This window comes from Peromyscus californicus, unplaced genomic scaffold (assembly GCF_007827085.1).
Source record: "Peromyscus californicus insignis strain IS unplaced genomic scaffold, ASM782708v3 Scaffold_21__1_contigs__length_65335640, whole genome shotgun sequence".
Classification (NCBI taxonomy): domain Eukaryota; kingdom Metazoa; phylum Chordata; class Mammalia; order Rodentia; family Cricetidae; genus Peromyscus; species Peromyscus californicus.
Genome location: NW_026294514.1, coordinates 24,730,514 through 24,754,100, shown reverse-complemented (window position 1 = coordinate 24,754,100; position 23,587 = coordinate 24,730,514). Strand labels below are relative to the sequence as shown.

The window sequence follows — 23,587 nt, the reverse complement described above, 5'->3', positions numbered from 1 at the left end:
GAGACCCGGTCTCAAAAAAATATAAATATACATACATACATACATGCATCTATAGTTATATATATTTATGTGTGTGTATATATATCATATTATATATATGGTGTATATATATGTGTGTATATATATATATACACACACACCATATATATATTATATATGGTGGAGACTGGTAGAGGAAGTTCCTTAATGCTGACCTCTGTCTTCCTCACAGACTTCAGGGACATGCAGCGCACACACACATGCATATACACACAAAGAAGAAAATATTGACTAAATACTAACAGACAGAGTATAATCAGTATCTAATATAACCAGTATCATCACATTATTCTGGACATCAAAACAAAAACCACCCCTGACACCAGCAAATAGACCAAGAGGTTAAGCCAGTGATTTCTTGGAGAGCCTGGACTGCTTCAGGCTCTAGTACCTCACAGAGCTGAGACCTGGTTTCCTCTTCTCTAAACTGTAAATTCCACCGGAGAGGAAAAAAAAATACAAGACTTTCTGGCCATGGCTATCCTTTTACTCAACATTTTAGAGGAAATGGCCTTCAAGCTCTTATTTAGCTACATCCCAATAAAGGCGAGTATTCCCAAGCTCTTTCTCTACTGTGTGCGCTCCATTTACATGACAAAGAGCTATGGGGCCGTTGCTTGCTGAGCACTTACTTGTTACTTTCAGCCTGACACCTTGAATTATGGAAGCACCTGCCGTAAGCGTGCTCTCAGCAGTTATTGCTGCGTGCCCCTCGTTCTCGGCTTTCCGGGAGCTTTCAACAAGTCGTCTTTGACTGATTTTGAAGTATGGATTCACAAAAGCGTTAAAACGTAATCTAAGCCGGGCGTGGTGGTGCACGCCTTTAACCCCAGCACTCAGTAGGTAGATGCAGGTGGGTCTCTGTGAGTTCAAGGCCAGTCTGGTCTACATTAGGGAGATCCTGAGCAGCCAAGGATATGTAAGAGACCCTGTCTCAAAAAAAAAAAAAAAAAAAAAAAAAAATATATATATATATATATATATATATAAATAAACAATAATCTAGAAAACTTTAGTTTACTCTGGAATTTCTCAAAGAAGATTCTTGTCAGCTGTCCCCCATGGGAATCTATAATTTACCACAAACTTACTTGCCTGTAATTGGTGTGAGTTTAAACAACGAAGCCTCTTTCCTATGAATTTGCTAATCACAGGCAAGTGAAGTCTGGCTTTTAGTTTGCAAGAGAATTCATTTTAAATTTTTGCTATTTTATGTTGCCTGGTTTTGAGATAGCCTAAGATCCACTCTCATGGAGTTAATGTCTGTTTTTTCTTGCAAATACCCATTTTTTTTTTTTTTATAGATGTCCTTCAAGTGAATCAGCTTGGAGGTTTCAATGCACATTGCCTCTTACTAGGTGGCTTCTGGGAGTAATAGTAAAATTTGAAGACAGCTGAAGATTAATTAACATACTTCATTCTACATAGTTCCCAAAACTTTTGAGTAGATGAGTAATTGAAGGATAAATTGTTTAAAAAATCAAAACAAAACAAAACAAAAAAACAGCTCAACGAGGCTCAGACTTAAACCAATGTAAGCAAGGGGTAACACAAGTCCATCTGAACCTCAAATAGTCTCTGGCTGTAAACATCAGCAGGGCCAATGAACTTTAATTTCGGGAGCTTTAGTAGATCTGGATTTTGGAAACAACTTTTCTGAGTTTGCTATCTGATGTTAAATTCTTAAAGAGCAATCATGAGAAAAGTGGGGAGAATGAGCTATTTCTGGGGGCAATAATCCAGTCTTCTCCTGTAGGGAGGGCATATTTTTATCTCTCCACAGTCAGATTGTTCCTCACCTAACAGCCCCTGCCAGAACCCATAATTCATACTTACAGGCACATCCTTTGTCTGACATCAGTTTGTGGGTTTGTGGTTTGGTGATTTTCCTGTAATCGTCTGCCTAGGCAAGAGAGTATTATCTCGAGACGGGGAAGATTTTGCTGCCTGGCTTTAGCAATTGAAAAATACCTTGACCAGGTGAAAGAAATGGACTGTTCTGAATTGGTTTTGTTTGTTTGCTTTGGTCCACCACCCCCTATTGGTGAAATTATTAAGGCCACTCCACGTAGTTAAAAGGGAGATTTATTTAGTGGCGTAACTTACAAATGAAGGGATAGGTAGGTAGCGGGTTCTGGGAAAGACGCAGCGCAGTCCGGCAGTGTTCTCTGGAGAACTCAGTTCAGTCTGCCTCCAGCGTCCAGGGTCCAGGAACCAAGAGAGATGGTGCATCCAGATCTCAGGTCTTCAGGGCCCTCTCTTGGCCCCGCCTTGCAGAATGATAAGCCTCAATGGGGGTTGGAACTTCCAGACCAAAGCTGAAATGGCTACCCACTACAACCCCCCTCCCCTCTCCCCCACCCCCCTAGACAGGGTTTCTCTGTGTAGCCCTTGCTGTTCTGGAACTTGGTTTGTAGACCGGGCTGGCCACAAACTCAGGGATCTGTCTGCCTTTGCTTCCCGAGTGCTGGGGAAGGATTATTCATTCTGAATTGTTTCGGGTGGGCAGTTAAAAATGGTCACCCAGGACTGGCTCAGGCGTGTAAAGTTGGCAGCAGGCGAGCAGTGTGTGATTTCAGGTCACCAACCCGAATTCCCTCAAATGCCATCAAAATAACATACCTGTGAACGACCTACTAACACAGCAGGTAGTCAGTCCGTACAAGGCTTCAGTTCATCCACTACAGCAGTCTCTCCATAAGTCGGTGCATATATATTTGACTTACATTTTAAGATAAAAATTAAAAGTGAGACAAGAAATCCAAACTGAGAAGATAAAAATGGAAGAATTGTAATATTGGACCTGAATTCTCATGTCGTATTAAAAAAAAAAATATGGAGCTGAGTAGAGTGAAAGATGGAAACATTTTCTTCCTCGTTTGGGGCTGAGGATGGAGTGTAGTTGGAAGGGCACTTGCTTTCCTGGGTTTGATCTCCAGCATTTACACACAGTGTGTCACGGTGGTGCACACCTGGGTTACAGGAAGTGGGGGAGGAGGTCAGGCTAGCCTGAGCTACACGAGACCCTGACTAAACAAAGAAGGGAGAGAAAGAAACAAACAAGAAATTAATCCTTGTTTGTATGACTGGAGGGTAACTAGCCATTCATAATTTATGTAAATGCGTTCTGTGGGGTTTAATTCCAATAGGAAAAGAATTTGCCTGGAAAACAGAAGAAAGAGTGAACGGGGCTATTAAAATACTTAACAAACACCTTTGAATTTAACAACTCACATCTCGGTTTCTGGGGCCTTGCCACTCTACATTTATAATCAAACCTGCAAGGTGGTTGAGAATGTTTATCTTAATTCTGTGTAAATACTTCTCTTTTAAATTTTCATTTTTTAAAAAATAACCAGGCAGTGGTTGGCAGACGCCTTTAGTCCTAGCGCTTGGGAGGCAGGTACAGGTGGATCTCTGAGTTTGAGGCCAGCCTGGTCAATAAAGTTAGTTCCAGGACAGCCAGGGCTACACAGAGAAACCCTGTCTCAAAACAAAAACAAACAAAATAAAATAAAATAATGTGTGTATGTGTGTGGGAGGGGTGGGAATATACGTGGATGCTGGAAACTGAACGTAGGTCCTCTGCAAGAGCAGTATTTGATCTTAACTGCTGAACCTTGTCTCTGGCCCATGCACTTAAAAAAAAAAATCAGTATTTTCACTAAAAAAATTGATGGTATTGTCAGGATACTAAGAGAATACGAAGCATACTTTCGTTGTAATTCCTGCTTCTGGTTGTTAGGTCCTAAATGTCTCTAGCATTATTATTTTGAATGATCCATCACATGCTTGAGGGACGGATCTTTAGAACTTGTAACGCATCTTAAGAGTGTCAGACTCTCTAACTGCATCAAAAAGTAATTTTGCACTATTGTGAAATAATTCGGCATGAAGCTACTTTGAGATTGCCCCTGTAGTTTTATCTTCGTTCATAAGGATACAGAAACAGAATGACTACTTACTGGTTTGCGGTGAGCAGTTGTGTGTTTTTAAAGGGATTTTGATATGATATAATATGACGAAACTATAACAGGTCATAAACACCAAGAAATGGAAAGGACTTACTTTGAGCTCACCTGGCCCCTTGTTTTACTCACGTTTGAGTGACGGGTCTTTGCCAGAAATTCAGGCCCCAGCCCAAGGTTGGACGTTGGAGAATCACTGAACTGTTGTCATCGGGTCCTGGGTGACTTGGTGTTGCACGTTACTGATTATGAATGAAACAGTGATGTTCAGCTTCTCAGTTGATGAAGGAACCCGGGCTACATTCTCTGTCCACTTGCTGGTTAGACCAAATTTCTGGTGAAAATGCTTGTGCGTCTGCAGTCCTGGCCAATGCCTACAAGCCTAAGGTTTTGAACGTCATGTTGGTTACTTTACAGTGCAGCCTATGCGATCCATTCCACCGTACAACACCGAGGTGACAGAGACGACCATTGTGATCACCTGGACCCCCGTTCCAAGGATTGGCTTCAAGGTGAGTCGAACATGTACCTCTCATGATAGAGCCCAGAAGTGCCTTCCCATTTCTGTCTATGGGAAAAACAGCCGCATTCTAGAGAAGTGGGTTTTGTTAAGCCCTATGGTCGCGTACTCCAGGGCCTTGTGAGAGCAAGACCTTGCCTGCACTGCGGATTTTTTTTTTTTAATTATTATTTTTCCTCTTTTGCAAAGGAAGAAAGCCATTAGCATGGGACTATAGAGCTTGTTGTTTTGTTTTCTGTCCATCCCCCCAGGGAACTCCATTTTAAAAATAAAAGTATAGGAGAACTTCATTTGATGGGTTGCTCTAAATGGGTGTCAAGAAGCTCACGGAAGCCAATTTGGGGAGACCAATTAAACTTAGAGTCACTTCAAAATCACATTTTTATCCAATCAGTTTCCTCTCAACTTGTTCAAAGCCCTGTGGGTGAATTTCTTAATAGGAGTTAAAATTGAGGTCTTCGTTTTAAATTTCTGGAGTCATGTTCTTTCAAGTAATGATACCAGGGAAATGATGAATACAAATGAATATCTTTTAAAGAATCCATCCTTTGGCATTCAAAGGATGAAAAAAGAAATGTTTATTATGCCTGGAAATCAAAGCCTGATAGTTTAAAAGGAAGGAAAAAAAATAGATCGAAGGTCACTTCATTTTTTTTCAGTATGCAAATAGCCATATTGATGGCCATGTTACTCAAATACAGGAGCTCCTTAGGAAGACCACCAATGTACCTTTTTAGTTTCCCTTAATAATGTCATTCAGAGTTGTAGCAGCTGCAGAGAATATGACGAATTTCTCTTGAGTTGAATACTGTTTGATAGTATTACCTAGGCTTTTGAAGTTATGAACACACTTCTTCATGGGAATGTGTTTTTCATTTCCAAGTGTCAGAGTAGCTGGTAATAACTAGAAAGTTAACTGTATGTGAGTAACTCATTAAAGGCAGAGCCTAGGGGATTTCTTCCCTATGTACTGCTGGTATGTACCAGAAGGGTCTTCGTCAAACAGCTGTAATGACATTTCTCTGGAACTTTCTATTATAAACGTCCCTGTGCCCAAGGAAGACACTCTCCAGTTAATTGCAAAATAACTAAAGCAAGTCCCCAACTTGTTACCCATCCAATAAAAAGCACAGTGTGGATTTTTCAAGGAGGTCTCACGGTGTTAGCGTACCTGCAAACTCTTGGGAGCTCTGCGATGTTCATCCTTCATGCTGATTTTGCTTCCCTCCATCCAGCTGGGTGTACGACCAAGCGAGGGAGGCGAAGCACCCCGAGAAGTCACTTCGGAATCGGGGAGCATCGTTGTGTCTGGCTTGACTCCAGGCGTAGAATACACTTACACAATCCAAGTCCTGAGAGATGGCCAGGAGAGGGATGCACCGATTGTCAACAGAGTGGTGACGCGTAAGAAGACCTTTCCTCCTTCTTATAACTTTTAAACTGTTTAAAAAGACTACCAAAGCCAGGTGTGGTCGTGCAAGCCTTCAGTCCTAGTGCTTGGGAGGTGAAGAAGGAGGATCGGGAGTTCAAGGCCAGCCTCACCTACACCAAAAGCCGGAGGCCATAGAGCTGGTTGTCATAATGCACACTTCTAATCCCAGCAATGTAGGAGGCAGAAAGAGGCAGATAGCTAGCCTGGTCTGCATAGCGAGTTCTAGGCCAACCAGGGCTGCACAGTGAGAGCCTGTCTCACAAAAAGGCAGCAGATTCCTCTAATTCTTCTGATACTGGAGTCACAGCCTGCTTATGAGAAGATAAGGAGAAGAGTCCATCCCCTAGCTACATCATTAGAGTCTTCAGAATTTGATGTCGCCGGCCTAGCTGGTGCCATGCCGTCCACAGCATTGGCACTGGAAATGTTCCTTCCGTGTCCAAAGTCCTCCAAACAGGCAAGATGAAGCAAATTTCAGTAGTGGTACAATAGCATTGATCTTAAAACAACAATCCTCTATCAAAGGGTCGCTGTCACTGGGTTTTTATAGTGTACTTTCTCTATTTTTACTGATCATGGAGGGAAGGGATGAAAGAGAGGGGAAAAAAGAGAAAGAGGCAGTAAAGGAAACGTTTCACAAACCAAATGTTTTAACTTTTCACTTTTCTTCTCTCTAGCACTGTCCCCGCCAACGAACCTGCACCTGGAGGCAAACCCTGACACTGGAGTCCTCACTGTCTCCTGGGAGAGGAGCACCACCCCAGGTGAGTGCAGGGGGCATCTGAGGGCACGTGTACACCAGCTCTCCACGACAGATTCCGTTCAGAGACCAACGACCCAGCTCTCTCTCCACGAGGGATACAGCAGTACAAGAGAGGTCATGACACGCACAGGGTGTTCACTATACATAAACATGTCCGCATATTTTCTCAAGTCACAGGCATGAGAGCAATCAAGTGTGAGGCCGTGGGGGAAAAGACAAATGGAACCCAGATTTTGTTCAGTACATTAGAAAATTCCCAAACAGGTTGGAGGGATGCTCTTCCAGTGGACCTGGGTTCCATTCCCTTCACACACGTGGCAGCTCACAACTGTCTGTAACTCCAGTTCCAGGGGATCTGACACCCTCACACAGACATACATGCAGGCAAAACACCAATGCACAAAATATAAATAATTAAAAAAAGAACCCGAACAAATGGCTAAAACCATAGCACATCATTTCTCTGGTGTGAGTTACCGTAAATCTTAAATAGACTCTTCACTGGAGTTTGATAAATCTCTTGGTATCTGGGTGAGGCTGGCTCCAGGATTCGCAATGATTCTGAAATCTGCAGCTGCTCACTCAGCCCATTACATAAAATGGTGATGTGCTCGCTTCCAACCTACACATTGCTCACGTACTTCACATCGTCTAGACTGCTTATAGCCTAAAATGCAGCCCGTGCTGTGGAGGTAGTTGTCCTACTGGGTTATTTCGGGGACGATAACAAGACAATGTATGCACAGTTCAGACCCAGATTGTTTTCAAATCCATGCCAGTTCCGTACACAGATGTGTAGCTTATGGATAGGTGATGAACTGCGCTCTACGCAATGTAAGCGAGGCGGGGCTGGAGAGAGGGCTGTAATAATGTGTGTAATAATGCTTGCTGTACAAGCATGAGGATGTGAATTCATCCCCAGCACCTACACAAAAAGCTGGACATGGCTACACGAACACCTGTCATCCTGTTCTGGAGGAGGGAGAGAAGTAGGCAAGAGGGATATTGGGGTTTGCTGACTGCCAGCCTAGCCCCAAGTCCAGTGAGACCCCGACTCAAGGGAATAAAGTGGAGTGTGATAGCAAATGAAGATATAAACATGTTCACACATACTAAAATGTACTGGGGGCTGGTGAGATGGTTCCGTGGATGAGGGCTCCTGTTGCCAAGTCTTCCATTGTGTGAGTTTTGATCCCCAGGATTCACATAATAGAAGGAAGGAACTGGGTCTTGAAAGCTGCCTTGTGACGTCCACAGGCAGATCATGGCACATGTGCCCTCCTCGTACATATGCACACTCAGCAAATAGATGTAATAATTCATGTACACACATACACACTCTGGATAGGTAAATGTAATTTCTTAAAGGGGAGGGGTTCAGGTGGAGCTCATCAGGGCAAGTGGCTTGCTACCAAGCCTTACCGAGAGGTCAGTCCCTGGGACCCATGTGGTGGATGTTGAGAACTGCCGTGTGTGTGTGTGTGTGTGTGTGTGTGTGTGTGTGTGTGTGTGTGTGTGTGTGTGTGTTTATGTGTGCCATGGGGATGTGCAGCATGCCAGCGCACATGCACACACAAAGTAAATAATTGTAATAAAAATAAACAGAATTAATAGTAATAAAAAGGATTTATAAAATCATAAGATGTATAAAGTATAACTATTCAAGGAGCATAATGCACCAGAAGAATATTAACTTAGATGTAATTCTATGATTAAATAAGGAGCATGGGGGAGACCATTGCTGAGACAACATGATACTCATTATTGAGAACGTTCTAAGTTGAAGCAAACTGATTGGAGCTATACTTAATCAGAGAAATATATTTGGTTTGTTATTTAACTGTTTTTAATTTTACTGGTATTGGTTACATTTTTATAAAAGTGAAACAGTTATACCAACCCTAGGGCTGAGGTAGGAGGATTAACATGAGTTCAAGGCCAGCCTGGTATACATAGTAAGTCTTAATGCTAGGCCCGGCCACAGTGCAGGCCCTGTCTCAACAAAAACAAGACAAAACTGTATCTATGTGTGTATATATATATATCTATACACACACACACACACACACACACACACACACACACATGTGTACATATAATTTTAAAGTGCCTTTGTATGATGGATGCATGTCCACATGCATTTTCATCCATGTAAGTTCAGGTGGGCACTGCATGTGTATGAACCTCATAGGATGACCTTCAGTGTATGTGACTGCCTTCTATCTTGTTTGAGATAGGGGAGTAGAGGAGGGGGCTGGTAACTTCTCAGGATTCTCCTGTCTCCACTTCCCAGCTCTCTACAGCAGCATAGGGATTACAGACACATGCTATGGTGTCTAGCTTTATATGGATCCTGGGGATGTGAACTTCAGGTCCTTGTGATGGCATGGTAAACACCTAACCCACTGGGCCAATTTTTTAGTCTGCAATTTGTAGAAATAATTTCTTACACAGTTCTTAGCCTTGTTTGGGTATATGTGTCAGGTGATTATAAACGTGTGTGTTTATAGTCACACAAAAATAAAACTAGCTTAAAATGTTCCTTTCAATCTCACTTCGGAATGGACTGAATCTCACATGAAGTTTCTGTCTCACCGTATTGTATAATGCGACAGTTAACACCGTTTCCAGATAAATTACTCGGGTTGGCAATGTGAAGCTGACAAGTCCCTTGCTTCTTGGCAGCTGGGTCATTAATCTCTGGTCTCAATGGCCTCAATGGCCTGCCCATTCAGATGGTCAGCAGCAAAGGAAATGACCTGAATGTTATTGATCTCCCCCCATCCCATGGGCTTCCTAGCACACACGGCTTTAATGTTTACCTTTCCCCCACTGACAGACTATACCTGCGTTTCCTGTCCTTAGTGAGTCAACACTGTGATGTTTTCTCCCAACCTGCACCTGCAGAGCTCTGGCCACCGCCGGGTTTATTGGTGTCTCTTTCCCTTCAACACTTCCACTGCCTCATTTTCATAATTCTGAAGTCTTCTGTGATTAATACTCCTTTTTAAGGATGAGCATCTGTACTTCCGTTTTCCACACCCCACCCCACCCCACCCCACCCCACCCCACCTCAATTCTCTTCCTGAAAGTCCCATCCATAGATCCAAACCCTTATACTCTTGGGAGAATGTTCTTAGGTGGAAATGGATCCCATAGTAGTCAAAAAAAGAATATTCCTCAGCTTTCCGTCAGGTCACCCACTAAGGAAAAGCAGAATGGCGTGTGGAAAGGAGGCTGGAATTTGGAGACAGGAAAGTCTCGGCTCATGCCTTCTCTTTCTGAGATTGCCTTATCTTTGTTAAGGGTCTCATAGTTTTATTTTGTAATAACACATTTGTACATATGTAAGATCATCCAGTGGATATGACGTACAATGATCAAGCTTAGCCTTTCCATCTCTAACATTCATTTCTATGTGCTGGAGAGATCCTCAGACTTGTCTGGTTATTTCCAAATGCACCCTACATTGCTGTGGACTAGTCTTCACTCTGCAGAGTTGGAGAAGATTAAAACTAATTCCCCCTTTCTGACTGTTGGTGCAAGTCATTGGCCTGCCCCTTTCTTCCACCTGTTCCTCTGTGGGTCCATCACTGGTGTGTCGTTTAATATACCCTGGTTCATAAATGTTCTGTATGGTAACTTCCTCTCCCTATTCATTCCAGATATCACTGGCTACAGAATAACCACGACCCCCACAAACGGTCAGCAGGGGAGCTCTCTGGAAGAAGTGGTCCATGCCGACCAGAGCTCCTGCACTTTCGATAACCTGAATCCTGGCCTGGAATACAATGTCAGTGTTTACACTGTCAAAGATGACAAGGAAAGTGCCCCTGTCTCTGATACCATCATCCCAGGTAATAGAAAAATAAGCTGTTACCCTCAGAGTGGCAGTTTCAGTAGCAGTGGGTATTAGCATCTTAATCCCAGAGAGCGGAGGGTGGCAGACGGAGTTGGGATTTAATGCCAGCCTCCCAGTGTGCTCTCCAAAACCACGAAGCCAAAGCAACTGCTTGGACGAAGGCTTTGCTGTTGCCTCCGCTTCACTGTCTGTGCTTCCCGGGATGCTGTTTGTTGTTGCCATGGGTATGTGACGGGCTCAGCCACGGCATTAACGCTGTACTGTGTGCTCACGTGGAAAGATTACTAAACAGTGTCGTGTGTCTGTACCCGGTGCCGACAGGCTGAAAGTAATGTGGTAAATGCATCCCGTTGGGACGTTTGTGCCCGATTTTACAATCCAGATCCACCTCCAACAGTTACCTAGAAAACAGTTTTTGTCTCCCTATGTGAGCACTGCAATACACTTGGATGACTATCCAGTTCTTCACTTTGCAGCTTCAAATCCTTTTTAAAATTGGAGGTGGGGTGAGAAAAAAAGGAAGAGGTAAAGGCCAGGCTTTCTTCTGAACTGAAAAACCCCACCACAAAGGCCTATCTAGGGATAGGTTCATTGTTTGCCCCAAGTCTTTGGTGGAATTAAAGCACTGGGCAGACTGTTCTCCTCTGCAGTATTTTGGTATGCATTTATGAATACTAATTAAATTATAGGAATTAAAATATTGGCAGTGGCATGGGCTCAGGGTTGCCTGGCCTTGGGCTGACTATGCTTTTGAGTGGCACATTCAGAACATAACGTTAATACGATGGCCACAACACTGTCATGAGTTTTGAATGTGGAAAAAAAATCAATTAACCAGCCGTTTTTTTTAAGCCTTATACTTAGTAAGATTTTATTTTCTTACTAAAGGTTTTGGATTCCTTTCCCTCAACATTGCTGGTATCTCTTGCAGATATTATGTCTTAAGTTCTGAGAATGTTTTTGACATTGTAAATGTGTTTATGATTTTTTTTTTAAAGAACTTGAGAAGTTAAAACTGTACCATTCAGGGACATTTTCTAAATGCAAGAAAGTCCCTGAAAGAATGTGGTATATTAACCTGCCTTATTCTCTCAGGGAAGCAAATTATTCATGATGCTTGGGAAGTCTTTTCAAATAATTTGGGACACATTGCATATTACCATCATTGCTTTACGATTCTGTCAATTTTACTGCTGGTCACCTGATGTGTACACTGCTTTATTTTTTTGCCTCTACTTTCCTTTTGCCTCTTCTCTGCTTTGTAACTCAATAGAGGTGCCCCAGCTCACTGACTTAAGCTTTGTTGATATAACCGATTCAACCATCGGCCTGCGGTGGACCCCGCTAAACTCATCCACCATTATTGGGTACCGCATCACAGTAGTTGCGGCAGGAGAAGGGATCCCTATTTTTGAAGATTTTGTGGACTCCTCAGTAGGATACTACACAGTGACGGGGCTGGAACCCGGCATTGACTATGACATCAGCGTTATCACTCTCATTAATGGCGGAGAGAGCGCCCCTACTACATTGACACAGCAAACGGGTGAATCTTGAAATCTTCTGTGTTTGAGACGTGGATGGTGTTGCATGCTGCTCAGTCACTCTGGTTAAACCTGGATGTTTCCAAGGAGAAGCCAGATTGGCCACAGAGATGAAGATGGGGTGCATTCAGGGATAAGGAATACATGAACCTAATTGAAAACACATATAAGCGGCCTTATGCACTTTCATTCAAATCACAAACAGATGTCAAGCTAGAGAAATCTAGATAGCTGATCTATGAAATACAAAGTAGATAAAATTTGCCGACCTTGAGTTGTTGTGTTTTTTTTTTTTTTAAAGTATGAATACTAAGCTGAATGGTGAGCACTGGTTAATACTAAGACACACCTCCAAAGTGTGCCACTGTGTGTCTCCTCTTACCTTTTGATAAGCTCCCACACTCCTTTGTAGCTAGTAAAACATCCATCAAAAATTAGGGTGGAACGGAAGAGGGGGTTTTAGAGGTAGGAAGACATGAGCCGTAGGGCCTCCTAGATTGTGTGCTATATGCCAGGTGAAGAAACTCCTCTTTAACCACAGTCTGGAGACCAGCATGCAACATCGGAAAGGTTCTCTGCCCTGCATGGTAAGAAACATGCTGAGAACCACTGTGCATGAATCCCCTCACTTGTAAGTAGCGGTCACGGAGTGGAATTATGGCGATGCAGTAGTTTGTAGAGACGTCACTGCGGGGAGATGGAGGACCCCTTGTCTTTCTTTGTCTGTGTGCATGTGTTTCTTTGGAAAGTACTGCTATGTCTCTTTGCTGTGTGGCAACTTAAGCCTCTTCAGCCTGGGATAAGAATCTTTAGTGGTATTAATGCACTAAAAAACAAAACAAAACAAAACAAAAAACCCAAAACAAAATAAAACAACAACCAAAAAACCTATTTGGAAATAGGTTAAAATTATTAATATTCTTTAAAATGCATGGATGATGGCAGAAAGGTTAAAGGGGCCTAACAGTATTCTGTGTAGTATGTTTTTTTTAACAGTAGTGTATCATGATTTAGATTAGATTTGGAGTAGACTATTTGCATGATTATGACTGTTTTCTTTTGTGCATGAAATGCTGGTTTTTACCTTTTCAGCTATTTCGTTAGGTTTAACTTTAAAATTGTGTTGACTTAATCTTCCTTCTTTAAAATTGCGTTGACTTAATCTTCCTTCTTATTTGAAATTAGCCGTCCCTCCTCCCACTGATCTGCGATTCACCAATATCGGTCCAGACACTATGCGCGTCACTTGGGCCCCACCTCCATCCATCGAGCTAACCAACCTCTTGGTGCGCTACTCACCCGTGAAAAACGAGGAGGATGTGGCCGAGCTGTCAATTTCGCCTTCAGACAATGCAGTGGTTCTAACAAGTAAGCTCCCAAACGTACACATTCCATACATGCTCACCTGGAGCAAAACGGACGGATTCTGAATTCTCGAGGAGAGCTATAACAGCGCGACACACCATCCAGGCTTGCCAGGCAGCTCTGTAAATTTGTGGAAGATGTAATGTTCCTGCTGGTGTGAGAAACACTTGCTGTCTACAAATCACAGTGGAAAAATCATCAGTGAAGTCCAAGGCTTCAAACACATCCCACTACCACATAGATGCACAAAAATAAGTGACTAGCACATGAATTCTGTAACCAAGGAAAGAATAAGAAAGATGGTGTCAATGCGTCTGTCCTTTTGTGTGTGGTAGCACACAACAGATGATCCTAGAAACAGTGACTGGGCGCTTGGGCAGGGGAGGGAGTTAGATCAGGGTTTTATGTGGAAAGAGAGAGGGAGAAGTTTAGTTCATAATTCAGATAACATCTGTTGGCAGAATTTCCCAGAAGGTTGAGAGTTTAGAAAACAACTGACATTAAATAGACTTTTTGTTGTTTTTTTTTTTTTGTTTTAATGTGCATTAGTGTTTTGCCATGGGAAGTTTCAGGTCCCCTGAAACTGGAGTTACAGCCAGTTGTGAGCTGCCATGTGCGTGCTGGGAGATGAGCCTGGGGCCTCTGGAAGAGCAGTCAGTGCTCTTAACCGCTGAGCCATCTCTCCAGCCCCTAAAATAGACAATGTAATAGAAATTGCCACTTCCCGGTTCCTACCATTTAGGAAGTGATACTTTGTATTAAAGAAAGTAAGAGGTTGTAACATGGTGCTGGGCTTCCAATACACATGTAAGATACAGTGTAAGGTTCCACGTGAGAGGAAAGTAGTTACATTTAGGTATGCTCCTTAATAGTGGCCAGAAAACATCCCTTCTTGTTCAGATGTGTCTCAGAAAGTGAAATACAAAAAGGCAGCCAGGCATGACTGACCCTGCTTTCTCACTGTGAGGGTCAGAGCATCTAGATGCTTGCTTGACTGTGGCCACAGGGCCGAATCAGCCACTGGGTACCACATTACCCCAATACACTAGACCCTGAATCACACGTTGGCTCCAGTTTAGCCTAACCTTGTCACGTGCTAATTGTGTACCTCATGAGTCCTAATGCTATATTGACATTAAAGTAACTCTCTCTCCCCCTTAGAGAAGTCATTATTGACTATGTTTTAAAGGTTAAGCAGCTTGGTACAGTGTAGTGAGCCCCGGGGTTACTGGGTACGTTTGTTGTCTTGAATACAACATTGGTGGCTCCCCAAGGACACGTGTCCAATGTCATCCAACTGTGCATTTAAATACATGCAACACTGTATAGCATGGGAGCTGCAGACCGCCTTGTTAGGTTGCTGTGATGGGGAGGGGGTAATGCACAGTCCCACAAAAATGTCCGTCAGTTGCCCTTAATAGATGCACTTTCACATGGATGGAAGAGGCTTTAATGCACCATGTCTACACTTGACCGAATTGTGTTTATATAGGCGGAACAGAGGGGCTTGAAGAGGCACAGGAAAAGGTGGCCCTTAACTACAGATTTTACCAGGCATAGATGTTCACTTAGCTATTAGGAGGCTATGGGACTGCCTGGCTGGCTGTTTCATCAGATGGAGTAGTCCAGGGCGGGCTGTGGTTTCCCATGCTTTCGAGTCTAAAGCACGTCCCGCTTGCCTCTTTAGATCTCCTGCCTGGAACCGAATATTTAGTGAGTGTCTCCAGCGTCTACGAGCAGCATGAGAGCATCCCTCTTCGAGGAAGACAGAAAACGGGTGAGTCATGTTGGCAACATGCTTCTCAAGTAGTTCGCGCCTACCAGTCTTAAACAACAAAATGGTTGATTGGGTCTAAAAATACATCTCCGCTTTTTATGGTATTGGTACTTTACTTAATTTTTTTTTCAAGTTAGCATAAAGTAATGGGTTTCACTGTGGTGTTTTCACACGATCTGTTGGTCCTCCTATTCCATTCTTCTCCCTGCTCCCCATGCCATCCCTCCTGGTCTCCTTCCTCCCCTCCGGGAATGCACAGCCCCTTTCTGCTCTCTCGTCACCTTGTCCCATGTCACCTATATTCTGTGACCCTTTTCCACCCTTCCCTATGAAGGTGTCCTTTCCTCTTCCCACACTCTCTTTTCTAGTTTCATGACCTATGCTACACACACACACACACTGTGTGTGTGTGTGTGTGTGTGTGTGTGTGTGTGTGTGTGTATGAAAATGAAAATCTATGGATCCACATAACAGAAAACAAGTCACTTGTCTTTCTAAGACTGGATTACTTTGCTTAACATAATAATTTCTAGTCCCACCCATTGCCCTGTAATTTTCATTTTTCATTATGGATGAATAATACTCCATTGTGTATATGTATCACATTTTCTTTTCCTTCCTTCCTTCCTCTTTTCCTCCCTCCTTCTTTCCCTTTGTTTTTGTGGTTTTTCAAGACAAGGTTTCTTTGAACCCTGGCTATCCTAGAACTAGGCTGGCCTCAAACTCAGAGATCCACCTGCCTCTGCCTCCTAGCTGCTGGGATTAAAGGTACGAGCCGCCGATCCCCTGCTTTGTACCGTATTTCCATTGTCTGTTCATCTCCTGATGAACAGCTAGGCTGATTGCATTCCCCGGCTCATGTGAGCACGGATGTGCACGGATCTCTGTGGTAGGATTTAGAGAGCTTTGAGTGTATGCCTAGAAGAATCATAGCTTTTTGAGGAACTGCCCTACTGACTTCCATAGCGGCTGCACCAGTCCACATTCCCATCACCAGTGAAGAAGCAATCCTGTTTCTCTCCATCCCTGCAGCATGTGTTGTTGGTTTGATCTTAGCCATTCTGACTGGGATGAGATGGAATCCCAGAGTAGTTTTACATTTCTTTTCTCTGATCATTAAGGATGTTGCTTACTCTCTAAGATATTTATTTTGCCAATTTTTTTTTTAAATCACTGATCTTGAAAAGTAAGACCTTACTTGTCTTCAACAATGAATAATTACTAATTTAGCAATTCAGTCCTTGTGGTCCTACTCTTTGCTTCCGAAGAGGACTGAAATTAGTTCAAAAACCTTATTATTTCTCCTTAAAACAAAGCAAGAAAAGCATTTAAGAATAATATATCTCCTTGTGGACAGTTGGTGGACACAGCTTTGAGTAGGTGTCACTGTCCACTGGCTGATCTGTCACCCATTATCATCTCTGTCTTTTTCCTCCTTCACTAAGTCAACAGGTTTAGTTTTCACTTGTCATGGGAAATTTACAAGGAAGAATTGAATCCAATAAGAAGTAGGTTCTTTCCTAAATGGGAGTTTTTATTTTAATTTTTCCATTAAAAAAATGCAGCCTCCGGCTGGAGAGATGGCTCAGAGGTTAAGAGCGCCGACTGCTCTTCCAGAGGTCCTGAGTTCAATTCCCAGCAACCACATGGTGGCTCACAGCCATCTGTAATGAGATCTGGAACATTCTTCTGTATACATAATAAATAAATAAATCTTAAAAAAAAATGCAGCCTCTAATCTTAGCACTTGGGAGGCAGGGCAGGTGGATCTCTGAGTTCAAGACTCATCTGGTCAACATAGCAAGTTCCAGACCAGTCAAGGGCTATGTAATGAGACCCTGTCCCCAAACGAAGTACAGTTTCGTATTACAATTTGCTGCCAAACAGGAGTTAGAATATCACAGTTTGGTTTGAGTATATTTTTGATAGAATTAGTGAGTGTTATAACTCAAACAGAAATTAGCTATCAATTCCAGAGAGCTCAAATGATTCTGGATGAGATGAACACTACATGGTTAATAAAAAAAAAAAAAAAAAAAACTATTATATTTTTGTGCTACGGCCAGAGTGCTTTGCCTAGCATGAATGAGGACCTGAATTCAATCCCCAGTATTTTAAAATAAATAAATACATACATACATACATACATACATACATACATACATACATAACAACAAAGAAGTACTAATTTCTCACTTAAAAGGGATTGTGTGTATTGTAATTTGTCTGGGGTGATGACTTTAAGCTTTACAGGGCTCATGTTTAGCATCATTGCTACTCTGTTGACCTATCAGTTCCATATGCAGCACAGAGAACCACTTTGAGCATCAAATACAAGACTGTTCTGCTTTGAGAGATGCACTGACACACATACACAACACATATAACATGTTTGAATGGTGTCCTGGTTGGGTTCCTATGGCTGTGATGAAACACCATGACCAAAGCAACTTGAGGAGGACAGGGTTTATTAGGCTTACACTTCCACAAAGTAGTCCATCACTGAAGGAGGTCAGGACAGGAACTCAAGCAGTGCTGGAACTTGGAGGCAGGAACTGATGATGCAGAAGCCATGGAGGCGTACTGCTTACCGATTGGCTCCCTCTGGCTTGCTCAGCCTGCTTTCTCATAGAACCCAGGACCACCAGCCCAGGGATGGCTCCACTCACAATGGGATGGATGGTCCTTTCCCTGTCAATCACTAATAAAGAAAAAGCCCTGCTCTAATTTTACAGGCACATTTTCTCAATTGAGGTTCCTTCCTCTAAGATGACGTCAGCTTGTGTCGAGTTGACCTAAAGCTATCCAGTACAATGCCAAAGCCCTTGAAAATACCAGTGCATAATAAGTATGGTGTAGAAATCAACTATGATTAATTGGACATATTGTTTCAATTACTTTGAAAAAGAAAAGATAAATGAGTGTGAGCTGATGTGGTCAACTCTCAGTACCATATAACAGGGCATGTTGCTTTCCCCCCACATCTTCCTCTGTGTCTAAGCTGGTGGATATTGTCTTTTGTTCCCCTTCCTTGGGTGGGGAAAAAAAACAGGTCTTGATTCCCCAACTGGTTTTGACTCTTCTGATATCACTGCCAACTCGTTCACCGTCCACTGGGTGGCCCCTCGAGCCCCCATCACCGGCTACATAATTCGCCATCATGCCGAGCATTCTTCTGGAAGACCCAGGCAAGACCGAGTGCCTCCCTCTCGGAATTCTATCACACTCACCAACCTCAATCCTGGGACTGAGTATATTGTCAGCATTATCGCCGTTAACGGCAGAGAGGAGAGTGCCCCGTTGGTTGGCCAACAGTCGACAGGTAATTTTGCTGTTTGAGTCTGCAAAGAAATTCATTTGTATGGATTTTATGCGGTTGGGTGTAGTCTGTGGAAAAGCTTCCTGGCATCTGAGTTGGCATCGACACCGAAAGGGGGGTGACCGAGCACAGAGCCAGGCATTGTGATGCACACTTTTGATCCCAGCACTGGGGAGGCAGAGGCAGGTGGACCTCTGAGTTGGAGATCAACCTGGTCTACACAGTAAGTTCTAGACCAGCCAGAGCTACGCAGCGAGAGAGACTCCATCTCAATAAATAGGGGAAGGGGGCAGTGACAATGTGTGGCAAAAATATCTCCCTCTTAGAATATACATTAAAAAGATAACTTTTTTTTAACCCTGAGAAATTTTTACCTGATTCAGTTATCTGTGTTTTGGTGTTTTGGCCAGTCAGTTTTTTCGTAGTGTTTTGAGACGGTTTCATAGCCCAGACTGACCCAGAACTGGCTCCGTAGCCCAGGCTTATCTAAGATATTCTTGCCTCAACTCATGAGTGCTGGAGTTACAGGCATGAGCTAATACTCCCAGCTTGGATGTTTATTGGTTTTTAATAAAGTTTCATTCAAAAACATATTATGGTTCCAAAGTTACTATAAACCTGATTTTCAGTTGGGCTTGGTGGCACAGATCTGTAATCCTAGATACTCAGGAGGCTAGAGCAGGAAGATGGAGCGGTCAAGGCCCTTGTAGGCTGCTGTGAGCTCAGAGTTAGCCTGTGCACTTCAGTGAAACCTTGTCTCCAAATTAAAGTTTTTAAAAGAGGTGCTATGACTGTGGTGTATCATATCAGTAGAGTGCTTTGTCTGGCGGGAGTCCAGCCGTCGGTCATTCAGATGTCTATAGGTGTAGATTATTTATTTTCAGTGACAGTGATTGAGAGACCTTTTATCATGATATCTATATCTTACCTGCCAATAGGGCTGTGTGTGATCACTAACTTCCAAATAGCATATAGTTAAGAGCTCATGGACAAGTACCACTGTAGGTTTTTATAACTTTTCTGTGATTTAAATGATTTTCCAAAGAAAATGTTGAGGAAAGAGAATTCACAAATTTATCACTAAGGAAGAGGTCTCCTTAGCCTCTTCCCTTGACTTCTTCATAGTTTTTAATTTTGCTAATTTAGTGTCTATATTTTTGTATGAAGGAATGTAACAGCTATCTAGGAAAAGAGCAAAGAGTGATTCTGAGCTTTCTTTGGAAGTTATGGATGTGAAATTTTCCTGTGATTTTTTTTTTTTTTTTCTAGTTTCTGACATCCCGAGGGATCTGGAAGTGATTGCCTCCACCCCGACCAGCCTGCTGATCAGCTGGGAACCTCCTGCTGTCTCAGTACGCTATTACAGGATCACCTATGGAGAGACAGGTGTGTTCATTGGATCAGGGTCCGGGTGGGGAACTTGGAAACCTGGCAGTGGGTATGGGGTTAAATGCAAGCAGGCCCATTTAAGGAAACTTCTTTTTCTTTTTTTCTGTCCAAAAATACATGGGAACTATGTATAATTGATTGTCAAATGAAGTTTAAAAGTTGTTTATATGTTACAGCTAGAGGTGGAAAGCAGAGCTGAGGGAAAAAAGCTTATATATTCACAAATATTATCATTTTCAAGTATTTCTTATATTTTCTTCTCTGTGTTCTCCAAATTTAAACAAATATTCTGTTAACGCTTTTGAAAAGAATGCAATTTATTTAACTTAAGGTTGAGTGAGTCACATTCTTGTTCCTCTTTTCTATTTAAAAAATTAATGAAAAATATAATTACATCGTTTCCTCCTTCCCTTTTCTTCTCCCAAACCCTCATATACCTCTCTCCCACCACTTCCTTTTCATTTTCTTGGCCTCTTTTTCTTGTTTCACATGCACATGTACACACACACACACACACACACACACACACACCCCAAGAGTGTGCATGCACTCCTACAAAAATGTTTAAAGTACAACCTACCTAGTCTGTGTAGTGTTGCTTATGTATACATGATTTCAGGGCTAACTCCTTGGTATTTTGTAATCAACTAGGAAGCTCATTCCTGGGAATTTCTTCACCTTTTGCCTGTTAATCTGCAGCTCAGTGACATTTTAACCCAGGGATGTTAAAATGGCATTAGCTTGAGAGTTCTCCCGATTTTTATATACTTACCGGGGCTTACTATGTGCATAAATATACCTGTCTGTTCAGTCTGTGTTACAGCAGCACTCCTTAAAAGGCAAGTTGTAATCAGCAGTGATTTCTGTACTGCTTTCAATGTGTTTGTTAATCATGTTGGAGTAACTCCTGGCTCCTCAAATTTTCCACGAACCCCTTTCATACAGGCGGAAATAGCCCTGTCCAGGAGTTCACTGTGCCTGGGAGCAAGTCCACAGCCACCATCAACAACATTAAACCTGGAGCAGATTACACCATCACCCTGTACGCCATCACTGGCCGTGGGGACAGTCCGGCCAGCAGCAAGCCAATTTCCATCAATTACCGAACAGGTACAAACTTCCCGTCTGGGGCGACCCAGGGTTGTTTATGAAGATGGTTATCACAGTATTCTCCCGGGGTATTTCCTTCACTGTGAAATTGATTTTCCTTCAGTTTTGTGTGGTGCTGGGGATCAAACCCAGCATCTAACATATGTTAAACAAGTGCTCTTTCGCTGAACTAAACCTTCAATCCTGATTTATTTGCTTAATAAGACAAAAGCCTGTAGCCGACAACACCTATATGTGACAGAATTTTGAGACAAATATATAAAGAAGACCCCAAGGGCAGACATTTTTGTCTTGTGTTTTTAACTGCTACACCTCATGCGTCTGCAGTAGACATAAGACAGAGAGAGTATTCATAAATACCTGTAGAAATGACTGGGTGAGTGGATTAGGTAGAGGACAAAGCTCTGCCTGAGGTGTGGTATTTTGTTTGTGGAATGAAACAGTCATGTTGAAAATAGTTGTAATAGTGTCTGGATGCGTGCATTTCCTTCTTCAAGCTAACCCTTCATTCTTGTCCAAAGAAATATCTGCAGTGCATTAATAGAAGCCAACGGTCATTTGTATACACACGAGGACCAAAGACAACCGGCCTGTCCAGTCCTGCCCTCAAACACTGCGGGGACTTCACTGCTTTCTTTTTTCCCTATAGAAATTGACAAGCCATCCCAGATGCAGGTGACCGATGTGCAGGACAACAGCATTAGTGTCAGGTGGCTGCCTTCCAGTTCCCCTGTGACAGGTTACAGAGTGACCACCGCTCCCAAAAATGGCCCGGGACCAACAAAAACTAAAACTGCTGGTCCAGGTAAGAAAATCCAGTGCGGCGCCTCTAGCAGGGTAAACCCAGAAGGAGCGTGGAAGGTTTCGTTTTAAGTGTCCTATATGGTATGTGTTGTGGTGTTCCCATTCGTAGACTATATTGCCAGCTCACTTCACAAGGCAAGCTTTAGTGTCCATGTATTTCTGGGTTTGTTTTTTTTTTTATACAGTTTTGTATAGTAATGTGGACACCAGGAAGAAAAGGGGGGATGGACATTGTAGAGCCTTTCTAGATCTGATGTTTTTATTATATAAAATGACTTCCAAGATTATGATCTCAGGCAATTGCTTAAGGTCAATTTAATTTCTTTCATTTTTTTTCAAGAATACCTCATTAATTTTGGGTTAACATATATATATGTGTGTGCGTATATATATATATATATATACGCACACACATATATATAAAATAACATCTTAAGTTGTATTCTTGAATATGATTTTGCTGAAGTATGCTAAAATTCTTTTTTTGAAATAGGGTCTCATGAAGTCTATGCTGGTCTTGAATGCACTGTGTAGCCAAGGTTGACCTTAAATTTCTGATCCTCTTGTCTATACCTCCGAAAAGCTAGTACTATAGGCATCAGTTTACTGTGGTGCTGGGTATCAAAGCCTGAGTTTCTTCATGTGAGACAACACTCTACCGATTAAGCAGCATTCCCTAACCCCAGCATGTTAAACCGTTGTTACCAATGAATAGGTTTCCCCAAGAGGAGATAGGCATCTGACTTTCCCAAGAGTAATAGGTATTTCATGATTATTGTGTACGCCTGCTTTTGATTAAGCTCTCTCGGGAGTGGCTTGGGTGGTTTTATAGACCTGCAATTGCTTCTCCTTCCTCTGCAGATCAAACAGAAATGACCATTGAAGGCTTGCAGCCCACCGTGGAGTACGTGGTCAGTGTCTACGCTCAGAATCGGAACGGAGAAAGCCAGCCCTTGGTTGAAACTGCGGTAACCAGTATGTAACCAATGTTCGATTTCTACTCCCAAAGTCCTTTTGTTTTGGGGTGTCTGGATGCCCCCTGCATGCCTTTGGCCCTTCTATACAGGGAAAGGCAACATGTTAGCTGGGTCGTATCTTGAGATGAGCCCTTGGCAAACATTTTTTTTTGTGTTCTTGCCACATAGCGAGCTTGCAGGGGAAACCATGGTAGTGTTGCCACCAACAGCTGCGCTGCTTTGAACCTCCTTTGCTCAAATAGCCTCAGCAAAATCGCATTTGCCTTTAGCAGATCTATGAAATATTTCTCTAGGACCTACTTTTTCTATGACTGGGTGGTAAAGTTGAAGTACCCTGTGGAGCCGTTATGTTCAGAGGACTGTGGCTGGGCCAGCATTTTAATATACATATTTATATATTAAATAAATGGGGGGTTGAGAAATATTAAATTGAACACTGGAAATCAAAACTTTACCATTTCCAAGATATAGAAAATCTAGGTCTATGAGACTAACATCACGTTGAAAAATCAAATCTTGATAGAATATCTTTAAATTAATAAAAAAAATCCTTTGTGGGGACTTTTTCAGAGTGTCTACACACCTCACACACACCTGTGTTTTAATAAGTAATGTGATGATAAATATTCTAAACCACTCCCCCCCAAAGGCTCTTAAGCAGATGTCAAGTAACTTTCTATTTTAATAGTCTGATAATTGGAGTTTAATTCGTCAAAGA

General features: G+C 42.5%; 1 protein-coding gene across 12 annotated transcripts in view; it reads left to right on the top strand.

Moving 5' to 3' along the window:
- The window catches only part of Fn1 (fibronectin 1), a 73,275-nt gene that overhangs the window by 29,806 nt on the left and 19,882 nt on the right, over positions 1-23,587 (top strand). For 6 of the 12 annotated variants that reach the window (XM_052749799.1, XM_052749794.1, XM_052749792.1 and 3 more), the window contains exons 21-32: positions 4,425-4,519; positions 5,763-5,931; positions 6,637-6,723; positions 10,388-10,579; positions 11,858-12,130; positions 13,314-13,496; positions 15,181-15,270; positions 18,323-18,592; positions 19,859-19,975; positions 20,924-21,088; positions 21,738-21,893; positions 22,754-22,867. In XM_052749799.1, coding sequence (XP_052605759.1) covers positions 4,425-4,519; positions 5,763-5,931; positions 6,637-6,723; positions 10,388-10,579; positions 11,858-12,130; positions 13,314-13,496; positions 15,181-15,270; positions 18,323-18,592; positions 19,859-19,975; positions 20,924-21,088; positions 21,738-21,893; positions 22,754-22,867 — 1,911 coding nt within the window. The remainder of the gene's footprint in view (positions 1-4,424; positions 4,520-5,762; positions 5,932-6,636; positions 6,724-10,387; positions 10,580-11,857; positions 12,131-13,313; positions 13,497-15,180; positions 15,271-18,322; positions 18,593-19,858; positions 19,976-20,923; positions 21,089-21,737; positions 21,894-22,753; positions 22,868-23,587) is intronic. The other 6 variants (XM_052749795.1, XM_052749793.1, XM_052749802.1 and 3 more) reach the window with 1 other exon arrangement.